This window comes from Octopus bimaculoides, chromosome 9 (assembly GCF_046866305.1).
Source record: "Octopus bimaculoides isolate indiv1 chromosome 9, ASM4686630v1, whole genome shotgun sequence".
Lineage (NCBI taxonomy): Eukaryota > Metazoa > Mollusca > Cephalopoda > Octopoda > Octopodidae > Octopus > Octopus bimaculoides.
In genome coordinates this window covers 76,721,432-76,735,883 of record NC_142936.1, presented here as the reverse complement: position 1 = coordinate 76,735,883, position 14,452 = coordinate 76,721,432, and the positions used below count along the sequence as shown (strand labels likewise).

The following is a 14,452-nucleotide window of genomic DNA, read 5'->3' as shown; positions in this document are numbered from 1 at the left end:
TTCATCATTGACGTCAACACATTTCCAGCCGTTTTTACCGCCTTGATTGCTTCAGGCGGGATGAGTTGAGGAAGAATACCCTGTCTGCATCTCTTCAATTCCTTCGGGAGGTTGTATTTCTGTCTCATGTCAGATCTAAACAATCTCACGACCAATTATTTTTTTTCCAACTTAACCCCTAATCCCGCCTTTTTTTTACTCCGATGCAAACAAATAGCTCTACAACAGATGTTGCTTCAACACGAACGTAGTAACAAAGAAAAAAAAATTAGGTTTGAGTAATTACTTATTTGTCAGAGAAACACACATGGGTGGAATTTTGCCCCACACCCTCGCCATCACACAGAAATGAACACAGAATTTTTACGCACCAGCATGCAAGGAAATATTTCTTAATATTCGAAAAATGGAATTCGTTTGTTCCTTTTTTTTCTTCTTTTAACGGATTAAAAATAAAAAATATTTTTTAAACCCTCAGTTTAAATATAAGATGGTCGTCACGATTCTATTTTTTGAGAGGAAGAAGAAATTAAGATCACTTAAGTTTGTTAAGACAGTAAAAAATTAAAGGTTAGATAGAAAAAAAGGGCGTATTCACTTGATGCTCGGGTTTTAAGCATAAACTGTCATCAAAAAAGGGCTATCCTAACTATTTGATTCTTTAAAAAATTCAAACACATGGATATGTAGGAATTTTTCAAAGCTTTCTAACAACCCTGAGAATTATAAGCATCTGGCTTAAATATACATAAATCAATAAATACACATGTGTAGTTTCAGTTCTCACCTGTTTAATATTACAACTTATACACCTTAATCTACATACTGGATATTCAATGAGACATGCTATGTTATTTTATACATGTAGGTAGATATTTAAAAAAAAAAAATAAGAAACATTGTCAATAATATTTAACAACGTAGTAACAATTCGTCATTATATATGTATATACGCACAGACATAAAGTCTACATACATGTCTTATGTCTTGAGTTTAAATAAGCTAACCAAATTCAAATCAATTCTGTAATCGCATTATACATACATACATTCCTACATTATGGTTATATGCGGGTATGTAAGGATGTATAACTTGGTGATAGAATAACATCTCACCGGCTTCGGGCCACATGGTAAAGAGCTTCTCGAAATTTGCTTTCTACACACATTCACTCGAAATAAATTTAAGAGATATATTCGTAAATTTTCTTTTACCAGCTAAATACTAAATCTGAATTTTTAAATTTTTATACATCAAAGTTATTAAATGACAACAGATGCATAACTATATATTTTATATATATATATATATATATATATATATATATATATATATATATATAAAAATTCACGATGCGAATTAGACACAATCCCAACGAATGTTCTGAATCTACTTATGGTAAAAAAAAAAAAAATGATGGAGTCAGTCAAAAATGCTGTAATATTTAAGACATTATTTCAAAGGTTAATATATTGATAGAGCGAAAACAGACAATTTATAGTCAACTAAAAAAAATTATGTATGCTGTTACTATCCTGGAGATATTTATGGAAGAAGTTTGGTGGATCGATATAAAAATTATTTATGCAACGAAAGGATTCCATCATACAATGTTTGTTAAAACTATCGATTTTCTTTTTTTTCTTTTTTCATTTTTCTTTTGGTAGATCGTAGACAAAAATATGTCTTGGATAACAAATTACAGTTAAAACATGAAAAGAAAAACGACCGGCAACGTGAGCGCAAAAGCAACAAAAGAAAAATCTCCATCTCGAAGCTAGTAACAGGATTCATACAAAAACTGTGTACACATGTTCCTAAAGAATTCATTGGGTAACATTCACAGAAAGAGATACAGGCATCTAAAACATCATAAAGACACGATCTGTCATCATTTATACAACGATATACACACGTATACATATAAATGTAAGGATATATAGATACAGATAGATATATCTATATAACGAAAAATATTTCTTCCCCCCCTCCTCTTAGCAAAATATTCGCCGAATCGATTTACAGCGGTAAAGACAACAGCAAGAGGCAGAAATAATTGAAAGAAATTTAGCAACGTAGCTCTCTTAAAGTTTCTGTACCAACCTCGGAGTGTGTCCGAATGTCTTTATCCACGCTGAGAAGATTTCCCAACAAAGTTTCGAATTGTGTTTGATCGTCAGCCATGTTGTTATGTGTGAGAAAAGGATGACCTCAAGTTCCCGCGTGTTCGCAACTAGTCCGTTTGCAGTTATCTCCTCTTGACGATCTTTATTAATGATGATGATGATGATAATGGATCACCGGCCGTTGATTCATTAACAAACATGTGTGGGGTTGTCAAAGCAGACTTCGATACTTTCCCTTTGGAAACAACGATATGCAGTTTACATTTTTTTTTCATCTGTATGTTTATTACTGTTAGTGAAAGATATCGATTTTAATTTTCATAACATCATACGTGTGTGTGTATGTATATATATATATATATATATATATATATATATATATATATATATATGTGTGTGTGTGTGTATGTATCTATACTTTAATATTGTCGAGCAGTATATTCCTAATTATGGTATGTAACAGGTCAAAATGTTAAGGACGGTTTATATATAAATATATAAATAATTATTTATATATATATATATACATATATATACATATATATATATATATATATATATATATATATATATATATATATATATATATATATAAAATAGCACAGAAACCCGGCGTTGCTCCGGATTAAAATGGCGTAGTTTTTTTATTGTTTTATTTCTTTCAGTCATGTGACTGCGGACATGCTGGAGCACCGTTTTATTAAAAGAAATCGATCCCAGGATTTATTCTTTGTAAGCCTAGTACTTATTCTATCGAAGTATTTTGCCAAGCGGCTTAGTTGCAGGGACGTGAACACAGCATCAGTTCTCAAGCGATGGTCAGGGTACAAGCACAGACACACACACACATATATATATGTATGTATGTCCATGTATATACATATATACATACATATATATACATGTATATATATATCATCATCATCGTTTACCGTCCATTTTCCATGCTGGCATGGGTTGGACGGTTCGACCGGGGTCTGGGAAGCCAGGAGGCTGCACCAGGCTCAATCTGATCTGGCAAAGTTTCTACAGCTGGATGCTCTTCCTAACACCAACCACTCCATGAGTGTAGCGGGTGCTTTTTACGTGCCACCAGCCCAGAGGCCAGAGGAAGCTAGCAGTGGCCACGGTCAGTTGGTGCTTTTTACGTGCCACGGGCACAGGCATCACAACTACGATTTACATTTGATTTTTATTTTGATGTTGATGTACTTGACTCAATAGGTCTCCTCAAGTCTTTGCAGTCACAGCGTATCTCCAGATGACGGTCTTTCGTCATTGCCTCTGTGAGGCCCAGCGTTCAAAGATCATGCTTCACCACCTCATCCCATGTCTTCCTGGGTCTACCTCTACCCCAGATTCCTTCAACTGTTTGGTTGTGGCACTTCTTCACACATCTCTCCTCATCCATCCGTAGTACATAACCATACCAGCGCAAACGTCTCTCTCTTGCACGCCACAGCTGATGCTTCTTACTTATGTCCAACATTTCTCTCAGGGCGCTTACATTCTGTCATGTGTGCACACTGACATTACACATCCAGTGGATCATGCTTCATTTCCTTCGAACCTACGCATGTCCTCCGCAGTCACAGCCCATGTTTCACTGCCATGAAGCATGGCAGTTCGCATACATGCATCATACAATCTACCTTTCACTCTGTACGTGAGGCCCTTTGTCACCAGAAGGGGTAAAAGCTTTCTAAACTTTGCCCAGGCTATTCTTATTCTAGTGGTAACACTCTCTGAGCATCCACCCCCACTGCTAACTTGGTCACCTACTTCTAGTTTCTTCCCTTGGAGTGTGATGGAATCTGTTTTCTGAGCATCTGTGGTTTTTATTGCCATTGTGCATCTACCGCACATGAAAGCTATCTTCTCAGTTAATCTTCCTTTGATGCTGCTGCACCTCTTATGTGTCCATAGACTTGAGGTATTTCATGTTGTAAGACTGTGTGAAAGAGAATCATGATGTCGTAGGAGAAAAATGTGTCTGCATAGATGATGATTCACTTGCATTAAACGAGGCTGCAAAGAGAGAGGTTTGGAGAAAAGTTGCTAAAAAAAGAGAATGAATGGAAGAAAGAGAGTCTGCCAAATGCTGACCCAACAGAGGGACCAGCTATCCGAATTGACTGTACTTTGGTAGATAAAGCAATAACGTGTATCAAGACAGGGAAAGCCCCTGGCCCATCAGGAATCACCGCAGAGATGCTAAAAACATCTGGCAGTGTCGGTTATAGCCTAGTCACCTGTATAGGTGATACATGAAGTAATCATACCAAATGACTGGTGTAGCTGCACCATAGTCAACTGCTACAAAAGCAAAGGTGACGCTTTAGATTCAAATAATTACAGAGGTATCAAGTTGTTGGATCAGGTAATGTAGGGCACAGACAGGGTCATAGCCCAACTAATTAGGGAGAGTGTCAGCCTAGATGAAATGCAGTTTGGGTTCGTGCCAGGGAAAAGCACCACTGATGTTATATTTCTGGTAAGACAGCTGCAGGAGAAATACCTAGCCAAAGATAAACCTCTGTACCTGGCTTTCGTTGACATGGAGAAAACCTTTGACAGGGTTCCCCAATCCCTTATCTGGTGGTCAATGAGGAAATTAGGGATAGATGAATGGTTAGTGAGAGCTGTGCAAGCCATGTACAGGGATGCTGTCAGTAAGGTAAGGGTTGGCAATGAGTACAGTGAAGAATTCCGGGTAGAGTAGGGGTCCATCAAGGATCAGTCCTCAGCCCCCTTTTATTCTTCATAGTCCTCCAGGCAATAACAGAGGAATACAAGACAGGATGCCCCTGGGAGCTCCTCGATGCTGATGACCTAGCTTTAATTGCTGAGTCACTATCAGAACTAGAGGAGAAATTTCAGGTGTAGAAACAAGGATTAGAATCGAAGGGCCTTAGAGTGAACCTAGGTAAAACCAAAGTCTTAATAAGTAGGAAGGCAGACAAACCACAAATCCTTTCAGGTAATGGCTCTGCTCGATCTGTAGAAAAGGCGTAGGTAGAAACTCCATAAGATGTACCCAGTGTAAACTATGGACACTTAAGAGGTGCAGCAATATAAAAGGAAGGCTAACTAGCAAGATAGTTTTTGTATGTGGCAAATGCTCAGGAGCAAAATACATTGAAAATGTGCAGAGAACAGCTTCTGTCACATTTCAGGGAGAAAAACTACAAGTAGTTGATAGCTTCTGTTACCTAGGTGACCAAGTCAGTAGCGGGAGTGGATACTCTGAAAATGTAGCTGCTACAATAAGAATAGCCTGGACAAAGTTTAGAGAGCTCCTACCTCTGCTGGTGACAAAGGGCCTCTCACTCAGAGTAAAAGGCAGACTGTATGACACATGTGTACGAACAGCATGCTACATGGCAGTGAAACATGGGCTGTGACTGCTGAGGGCATGCATAAGCTTGCAAGGAATGAAGCCATTATGCTCCACTGGATATGTAAATTTAGTGTGCATTACACATCTGACAGAGTGTAAGCGCCCTGAAAGAAAAGTTGGACTAGAAGACTCAGATGTGGTGTGCAAGAGAGACAGACAACTGTGCTGGTATGGTCATGTGTTAAGAATGGATGAGGACAGATGCATGAAAAAGTGTCACATCCTAGCAGTTGAAGATATATGTCAACATGATATTATCAAGGTAATCCAAATTGGTGAAATTCCAACTGAAATTCATTGGATAACTAAAGAATAAAAATGACAGATGAAATAATTGAATACCTATTTATTTGTTATATTAAACCTTTTATAAGAATTAACTTTCATCATCATCCTCATTTAACATCCGCTTTCCATGCTAGCATGGGTTGGATGATTTGACTGGGGACTGGCAAAGTAGATGGCTATACCAGACTCCAATTTGATCTGGCAAAGTTTCTAAAGCTGGATGCACTTCCTAATGCCAAACACTCTGAGAGTGTAGTGGGTGCTTTTTATGTGCCACCGGCACAAGGGCCAGTCCGGCGGTACTGGCAACGGCTACGCTCAAATGATGTTTTTTATGTGCCACCTGCACAGGAGTCAGCCAATGTTTTGTTCACATGCCACCGGCACAAGTGCCAGTAAAGCGATATTATATAATAATTGAAAAATTATTCTAATTAATAACATATATAATTATTGATGACTTCACTGGATAACTTATTACAGAGAAGAATTCTACATTCTGCTCAATAGAAGCTTAGATACTTTACACCACAATAATTAATAATTTACTCATTATATTAAGCACTTTAATAGGAATAACCTTATTATATAATCCTTTCTACTATAAGCACAAAGCCTGAAATTTGGGGGGAGGAGGCCCGCCGATTAGATCGCCCCCTAGTACGCAACTGGTACTTAATTTATCAACCCTGAAAGGATGAAAGGCAAAGTTGACTCCGGTGGAATTGGAACTCAGAACCTAAAGATAGACGAAATACCACTAAGCATTTCGCCCAGCGTGCTAACAACTCTGCCAGCTAAACACCTTATCCTTATTATATAATATTTTTAAAATTATCATAATTAATAATTGAAATATTTTTGAATTATTATATAAGTTTAATTCCTATAAAATGTTTAATATACTACATAGGTATTTAATTATCTTATCTGTAATTTTTATTCCTTAGTTATCCAGTGAAGTCATCAACAATTATATATATTATCAGTTTTAATAATTTTTCATTTATTATATAATAAGATTAATTCCTTTAAAAGAGTTTAATATATTAAAAAATTAGGTAATTAATTATTGCGATGCAAAAGTATCTGAGTTTCTATTAAGCATTACGTAGAATTATTATCTGTAGCTTTTATTCTTTACTTATCTATTAAGCATATCATAGAATTCTTGTCTGTAGTTTTATTCTTTACTTACCCAGCAACAGCATCAATAATTGTATATAAAAATACTCATTTTTAGGTAATTTTTTTTAGATTATTTTTCTAGATTATTTTTCTATGTAGATTTCAAATTGTTAAAAAAATATAGAATTAGTATGGTATTATTTTATCTTTTATTTTTATACAGTAAAGTAGTTACTCAATGACATCACTATTGGTTGAATGAATGAATGTCTTAAGTTAAATTTAATTTAGGCGTTTCTTTTTGTTAGCGTTTATTAACAGCTAAAATTTTTTCAGATGTTCAGTTGGAATTTCACCAATCTGGATTACCTTGATAATGTTGTGTTGACACATATTTTCAGAGATATTATTATTAATTTTAATAATATTGTTTATATATATATATATATATATATATAAATTAACAGAATGAGATTTCAGAACATTTATAAATAGAAGGTCTCACAGCTGTTTCCAGGATATTTTATATATCCCTTCGTTGGAGACGGTGTGAGAAAATGGTTAAGCAATAGTTTTTTCTAGATAAGATATGAAATAGAGAGTGAAGTGGAGGAATGAAAATAGATGTGAGATATGCAGGGATATTGTATCTGCAGTTCCATTATTTAAGCAGAATGGTATATAGATAAGATTCCTGTACCTTGTGAGTAAGTTCCAATAGTATTTAAGCTTGGTCATAACATGAGTGGTCCTGAGACCAAGGTCTCTACCATGATTTTTAAGAAATTTGGTGGAATACTAGTTCAGGAAGGCAGGCAGGGACGCTACTCCGTGAGACCCCTTTCTGGCCACAGTCTGTAGTAGCCGTTTCAAAGCAAGTGCACGCTTGGACAGGCAGGATAAGGAAGCAGCAGCCCTGCCTTTAAACCGAGAAATCATAAATATAAACCTCCCACTCCTGAGACTTCTTATACAAATAGAAATTCTAAATACAGAATACGTGAAGTTATTTGGTTTGCCCCTCCTTTCTCACTTAGGGTTACAAATCTACCTAGATTGTTCTTTGATAGTCTACAATCTAACTTCCTAAAGCATCACAAATACCATGCCATTTGCAATAAATCTACTGTAAAATTCTTGTACTCAGTAATGCCTAACTTAGGAACAATAACAGCTTCTATAAATAGGGGTAAAATTAAACATATAATGAATAAGGACAACAATAGTGTAGCTAATAATAACTTAGGGGTAGGACTACATATTAATGAAATTAAGGGTATAGCTAGTAATAAGAACAACAATAGTGCAACTAATAATAATGCTTTAGAACTAACACTACGTACTAACAGAAATAAGGGTAAAGTTAAGATAACGACCCCAAATACTAATGTAACAAATAATAATAATTAAACTTTAATGAATTTTTTAACCTTCAAATCGAGTGTAATCTCTATCTTATAACTATGTATAAGTGAGTTTTAGATGATTTAGGCGGTTTGCCATTTTAAAATTGACACTTTTATTCCTATATTTATCAAACTATCATTCGTTTTGCACCTCCTATATTTATCATGCTTAACTCCTCACATATAATTTTTATTTATATGTAATTTTATATAGTTTTATATCTCTCCTATATTTTTATGCATGTTTGGTTTTATTCTTTATACTCTTGGAAAATCTTCATGCCTGTTCATGCATGATTTATGGTGATGTGTATAAATATATATGATTCAGCAACTTTGATTGAATGTTTTCATTTATGTGTTTGGGAATCTGTTTGACTGCCCAAAATTTGCCTTTTCAATTTTCTGTAATCTATATATATATATATATATATATATGTGTGTGTGTGTGTGTGTGTGTGTGTGTCTGTGTGTGTGTGTGTGTGTGTATATGTATACATCTTATTTCTTTATTACCCACAAGGGGCTAAACATAGAGGGGACAAACAAGGACAGACAAAGGGATTAAGTTGATTACATCGACACCAGCGTGTAACTGGTACTTAATTTATCGACCCCCAAAAGGATGAAAGTCAAAGTCAACCTCAGCGGAATTTGGACTCAGAACGTAAAGACAGATGAAATACCGCTAAGCATTTCGCCCAGCATGCTAACGTTTCTGCCAGCTCACCGCCTTTATATATACATATATGTATATGCCTGTGTGCTTTTATGTATGTACATGTATATATGCATACATGTGGGGGTGTGTGTGATGTATGTATCACAACAACCATCATATAAGAACAAAACATATATATTTCCATGCTGACTCACTGCTGTAGTAATAAAATCCTTGGTTGTTAGTTTTACTTATCAAGTTTTACATGTATGGACCACAACCCTCAATAAATGTAAATAATACATACAACACAAGGAACAGTAACTATTTTACTCTCTGCTGTCAGTTCATTCTATAGAGAATACCTTGCTCTTCAAATGAATACTGAAATAAGTTGGTGATAAATTTCAGAAGTAGGCATTGTTGTGTTCAAAGGATTAATTGTTCTAAATTCAACCCTTAAGGGGATAGGAGATCATACCTTTGCATATGGATAGGGGACAGTCAAACAACAACTGGCATACAATTAATACAAAATGGAGATCTTTTTGATTTAGCGGACACCATTTTTTATTTAGTTTGTTTTCTACTGAAACGCTTTAAAACTTCATATACTTGTATATTTTATGTTATAGAACAGAGAAAAATTTTTATATTCGAAGTTATTTCATGTTAAAAGTTGTCGTATTTCAGTAATTTCAACCAATCACTGACAAGGCGAAAACAATTACTGCTGTGGTTTGTCAACAACACGTTGTGGCGGTGTAATGGGACCTTTTCCCTTGAATAAAATTAGTGCCGTTGTTTGTCAACAACAACTATCGGCGGTACTGTTATTTATGACATCGTTCGTGTGTTTATATTGGTTTTAGCTTTAGGGTTCGGGCTATGAATATTTTTGCCAAATTTGGTGAAAATCTGTTCAATACAACGCCACAAATTTTTCAACAAATTTGGCAAAAATACTCATAACCCCAACCCTAAAACCCTTCAAAAACTTTAAAACACTTTGGCAACACCAAGCAAATTCCTGATGCTATGTGTAACTGGTGTCACTAAAGTAAAACCCCCAAAACAAAAACTAAAAACAGATGAATAGCGACAGACAACCAAAAGAAAAAAAAGCAATGAATAAAAGCAAAAAGCTGAATGTGTGTTTTTTGTGTTGTAAAGAATGGTGGTCAGAATTTTGGATGAAACTGGCTTTTGGAAGTGGCTGATAGGTATGCACTTGTGTATGTGTGTGTATGTATGGGTATGATTGTATGTGTTGCTGTTTTGAATTCCTTTCTGTGATTGATCTTAAATTGACCCCTGGCTATTAAAGGCCCAACCTCACACATGCATTTGTTTTAGGTTTTGTACCCATTTGAACAGCAGCCATATTACCAGATAATGTGGCAAGTCTTATTATGTTCCAAAATTAAAATTTTGAATTTGTTTTAATTATAAAATTACACCTCAGCTAAAGACACATATTTTAGCTTTGGAAAACAGAACCTTTTCTTTCTCTTTCTATATTTTTTGTTAAGTTAGAATTTCTCTGTTTTGGTCAGGATTTTCCAATTTCTCTTTTTTTGTATTAAGCAACAGATGGAAGCATTAAAAAAAATAATAATAAATTCATAGAGCCAAACAAAATCAAAAATATTAATTTTAATCAAAACGATAGAGAGGAGTAAACATTTTTTTCCCTTTCCTTAATACTAAGAAGAGCATAGTATGAGGGAGATTTGGCCGTTATTTCTAGCAAATTTAACTACTACACAGAGAGTACCTCATTGGCTCATTTGTTGATGTGTATAAGTAAACAAAAACTAAAGAAAAACAGACACTAGCAAACACACAGACACACATATGAGTGTATGTATACATAATCTATAGCTTGGCCCAGTCTCCAGTTCTTGTCAAAGTGTCCAAATATATTATATGAATGTATGTATACATAATTTATGCTGGATCTAAACTGTTTCACTCACAAAATCTGCATTTTTAAAAGGAAGTAAAAATTTTGAAAATTGATCCTTTATGTGTTATGCAGTATTCAAGTTGCATGTTAAAGTATAAATTTCACAGGGTACAACCTAAAAGTCGACACCACTAAGTTGATGCTGCTACAACACAGAAAATTTCTGTCTCAATATTGGCTAAAAACAGGCAGTTTTTTCGATTTTTAAATGTCTGTAACTTTTTCATCAAATTTTTTCCTCCAGAAGTTCATGGCTTCACAAGAATAAGCATGGAAAACTACATCAATATAACCAATTTTCAGTTTTTTACTTCTTTTTAAAAAATGCAGATTTTGTGAATGATACAAACTAGATCCAAAAAAATAGTATATTGAAAAATAAAAATATTTTGTAGTGGGAGGCGGGGCATTTGTAACTCTAAGGGTCAAAAGGGAGCCTTTGGCTAAGATGGGTTGAGAACCTTTGTAATAGACTGACATTCAGGAAAAGTTTAAAATGTAAAAAGGAGAGAATGTAATGTTTCAAGCATGGCTTTTCATCAGAAAGAGGAAAGATTCAGAATAAAGGAAAAGAATAGTTCAAAGAAAGCACTGTCATTATGAATATTTTGTTTAGGTTTACTGATAGTAGATCCAGGTGTAATACAATATACTGCAGAGAAAAGTTTTAGTTGAGTACAGAGCAGTAATAAGAAATTATATAAATGACAAGGGAAGAAGAAATTATACAATGAACTTCATTAGCTCATAGCTGTTTCTGCAAAAGATGCAATTAACTCAAAGATGAGTGCTTGTGCATTACATCTTTCAGCAGAAACAACTGTAAGCTAATAAAGTTTATTACACAATTTCTTGTTCTCTTGTCATTTACATAGCATCATCATCATCATCATCACCGTCGTTGTCATCATCATCATCATTTAGTGTCCAGTCTCCACGCTGGCATGGGTTAGACATGAAGCTAGTTAGCAGGGAACTGTCCGAACTCCAACAGTCTGTTGTGGCATGGTTTCTACAGCTGGATGCCCTTCCCAATGCCAACCACTAATTGAGTGTGCTGGGTACTTTTTACATGTCACCATCATGGGCAAGTTAAGGCAGCACTGGCACAGAGCTTTTTAAGTGGCACTGGCACCTGGAAGGACAAGCCTGTATGTGTGCAAGACTGTGATTTTACTTAGCTTGAAGCGCCTTATCAAGTACAGCAAATTACCACATTTTCCTGGTCCCTTGTCATTTCTTGAGTGAGGCCTAGCATCCAAAGATTCTTTCTCACCACTTTGTCCTACATCTTCCTGGGTCTACCCCTTTCACATGTACCCTCCACAATTAGAGTTTGAGCTGTCCTCATCCATACACATCACATGACCAAACCAGCACATTCTAATCTTATGTCTGTGTAGCCCCAAGACTGTGTTTACCACTGTTATGATCATTTGTATATCTTTATGTAAAAATCATAACCAAAGTACTCAATAAATAGATATCCATGTATTAAGCATAATGTCTGAAATAAATACTGGAGTATCACATCAGCTAAAACCCTTTGAAAGCAGTGTCCCAGTATGGACACACTCCAAAGATCGAAACTAGTAAAAGATTAGAAGAATAAAAGAATGTCTAGTCTAGTCTAGCTACCTTCAGCTGTAGTCATTAAGTGCAGTGACTTTTTTCTCATGACTGTGGCTTATAACTACTGAATTAAAGCAGTTTATGACTCATTTTTTTTTATTTTAGATAACACAATAAAAAGCACAAAGAAACAAAAGACAAAATCTTGCACGTAAATAGCTGTTATTAAACGCCTTGCTTTAAAGATTTGAATTATGTTTCTTTTCTTGATATTTTCTATTAAGAGAAAATTTAACACTGGTGAAATCGAAGTGTTAGTATACTGACTGGCCTTAAGGAGCAGCAGATAATGTCTTTAACTATATATATATGTAAAAAAAAAGAAGAAAAAATAACATGTTGGATAATGTGATCCCTGATATATTGTAATATTGTACCTCCCAAATTGATGAGTTAGTCATGGTTAGAATGCTTTTAATCATACACCTGTTTGATAGAGATTGACAGGGAGCTAAGCAGCAAACAAATACTGCTATACCACAACGACGATCACCACCAACAGAACAATCAAACCACCACTACTAAAAGCAGGAACAACAACAGAGGCAAAAATGAGATTTCGATATATAGTCAGTCATTCTTTAGCAACGTCCAATTGTGCTAACCAAAGCCTGTGACCCCGCACAGGAATTTACTGGTTTGGGGTAGAGGTTTATAGGACAGGCACTTGTGTGCGTATGTGTGTGTGTGTGTGCGCGTGCGTACATTTCTTCAGAAGTTTTTATCTCACGAGATTTGTTTTTGGATTAAATCGCTCGTGTCTGTCTTTCTTTCTGTTTTCTTTCCTTCCTTCCTTTCTTGTTTTTGTTTTTGCTATTCAAGTTTCTATCTGATTTATATAAACGGCCAGAGATGCTGCCCACACTATGTACTTAGGATTTGCTTGTATGATTTACAGTTTCTTAAGAGCACAGCCATGTATTTTCATGTATTAAATTCATTCACATGTATATTTCAAACAAAAGAAAAAAAACCTTCCGAATTAATCTTTAAGAAGATTAAATATGGAAAGTAAAAAGACTTAACCTTATTCTTAGCTTTGACATCATAACTAACAGTTGTTTCTTTCTTATTGTCATTCACTGAAATGAATTCTGTTCACCCCTGGAAGTGGTGGCAGCGGTGGTGGTGATGGTGGTGGTAGTAGTGGTAATAGTTCAATGTTCTGTTTTCTTACAATCAAACAAACACACCTCTCTGGAAGTACTTGGAGTCTCATCATAAATTTGCTGTTGTTATTGTAGTAGTAGTGGTAGTAGTTGTTTCGTCCCAGGTGGATCCAAACATTCTAACAACAATCCTTCGACACATTTCAGCCTCCAGCCCCCATGCACACACAGACATGTTACCTGTAGTATAGAAAGGAATGGAGTTGAGAACAGCAGTCTGCCCAAGAGACACCAGCATTTTTTATGGGAGCAGCGCTGTGCAATATGGTGTACGAGTTGGGATGAAAAAGTTCCCTGACTAGTTCTGTAGCGCACTAACAGATGGCAGCACATGGTTGCATGTGCAGTGAGAACTAGCAGTGACCTATGTGAGGTATCGCTGCGTTTACATTGCAAGTTGTGAAATTCGTGTTTTTGAGGAGTAGCTGTGTGGTAGCTTGCTTACCAGCCACATGGTTCTGGGTTCAGTCCCACTGCATGGCACCTTGGGCAAGTGTCTTCTACTATAGCCTCGGGCCTACCAAAGCCTTGTGAGTGGAGTTGGTAGACGGAAACTGAAAGAAGCCCGTCGTATATATATATATATATATGTTTGTGTGTCAGTATTTGTCCCCCCCAACATCACTTGACAACCGATGCTGGTGTGCTTACGTCCCTGTAACTTAGCGGTTC

The 14,452-nt window shown here is 35.6% G+C and overlaps 1 protein-coding gene across 2 annotated transcripts in view; it reads right to left on the bottom strand.

The window, feature by feature from the left end:
- LOC106877198 (importin-5) overlaps positions 1 to 13,985 on the bottom strand; it is a 112,872-nt gene extending 98,887 nt beyond the window's left edge. Inside the window, exon 1 of one of the 2 annotated variants that reach the window (XM_089357836.1) lies at positions 13,638 to 13,985. Coding sequence is in view for 1 of the 2 variants with exons in the window: in XM_014926042.3 (XP_014781528.1) it covers positions 2,105 to 2,185 (81 nt within the window). In the remaining variant the exon portion in view is untranslated. Of the gene's footprint in view, positions 1 to 2,104; positions 2,198 to 13,637 lie in introns of those variants that run through there. The other variant, XM_014926042.3, reaches the window with a different exon arrangement.
- Between the last annotated feature and the right edge of the window lie 467 nt (positions 13,986 to 14,452).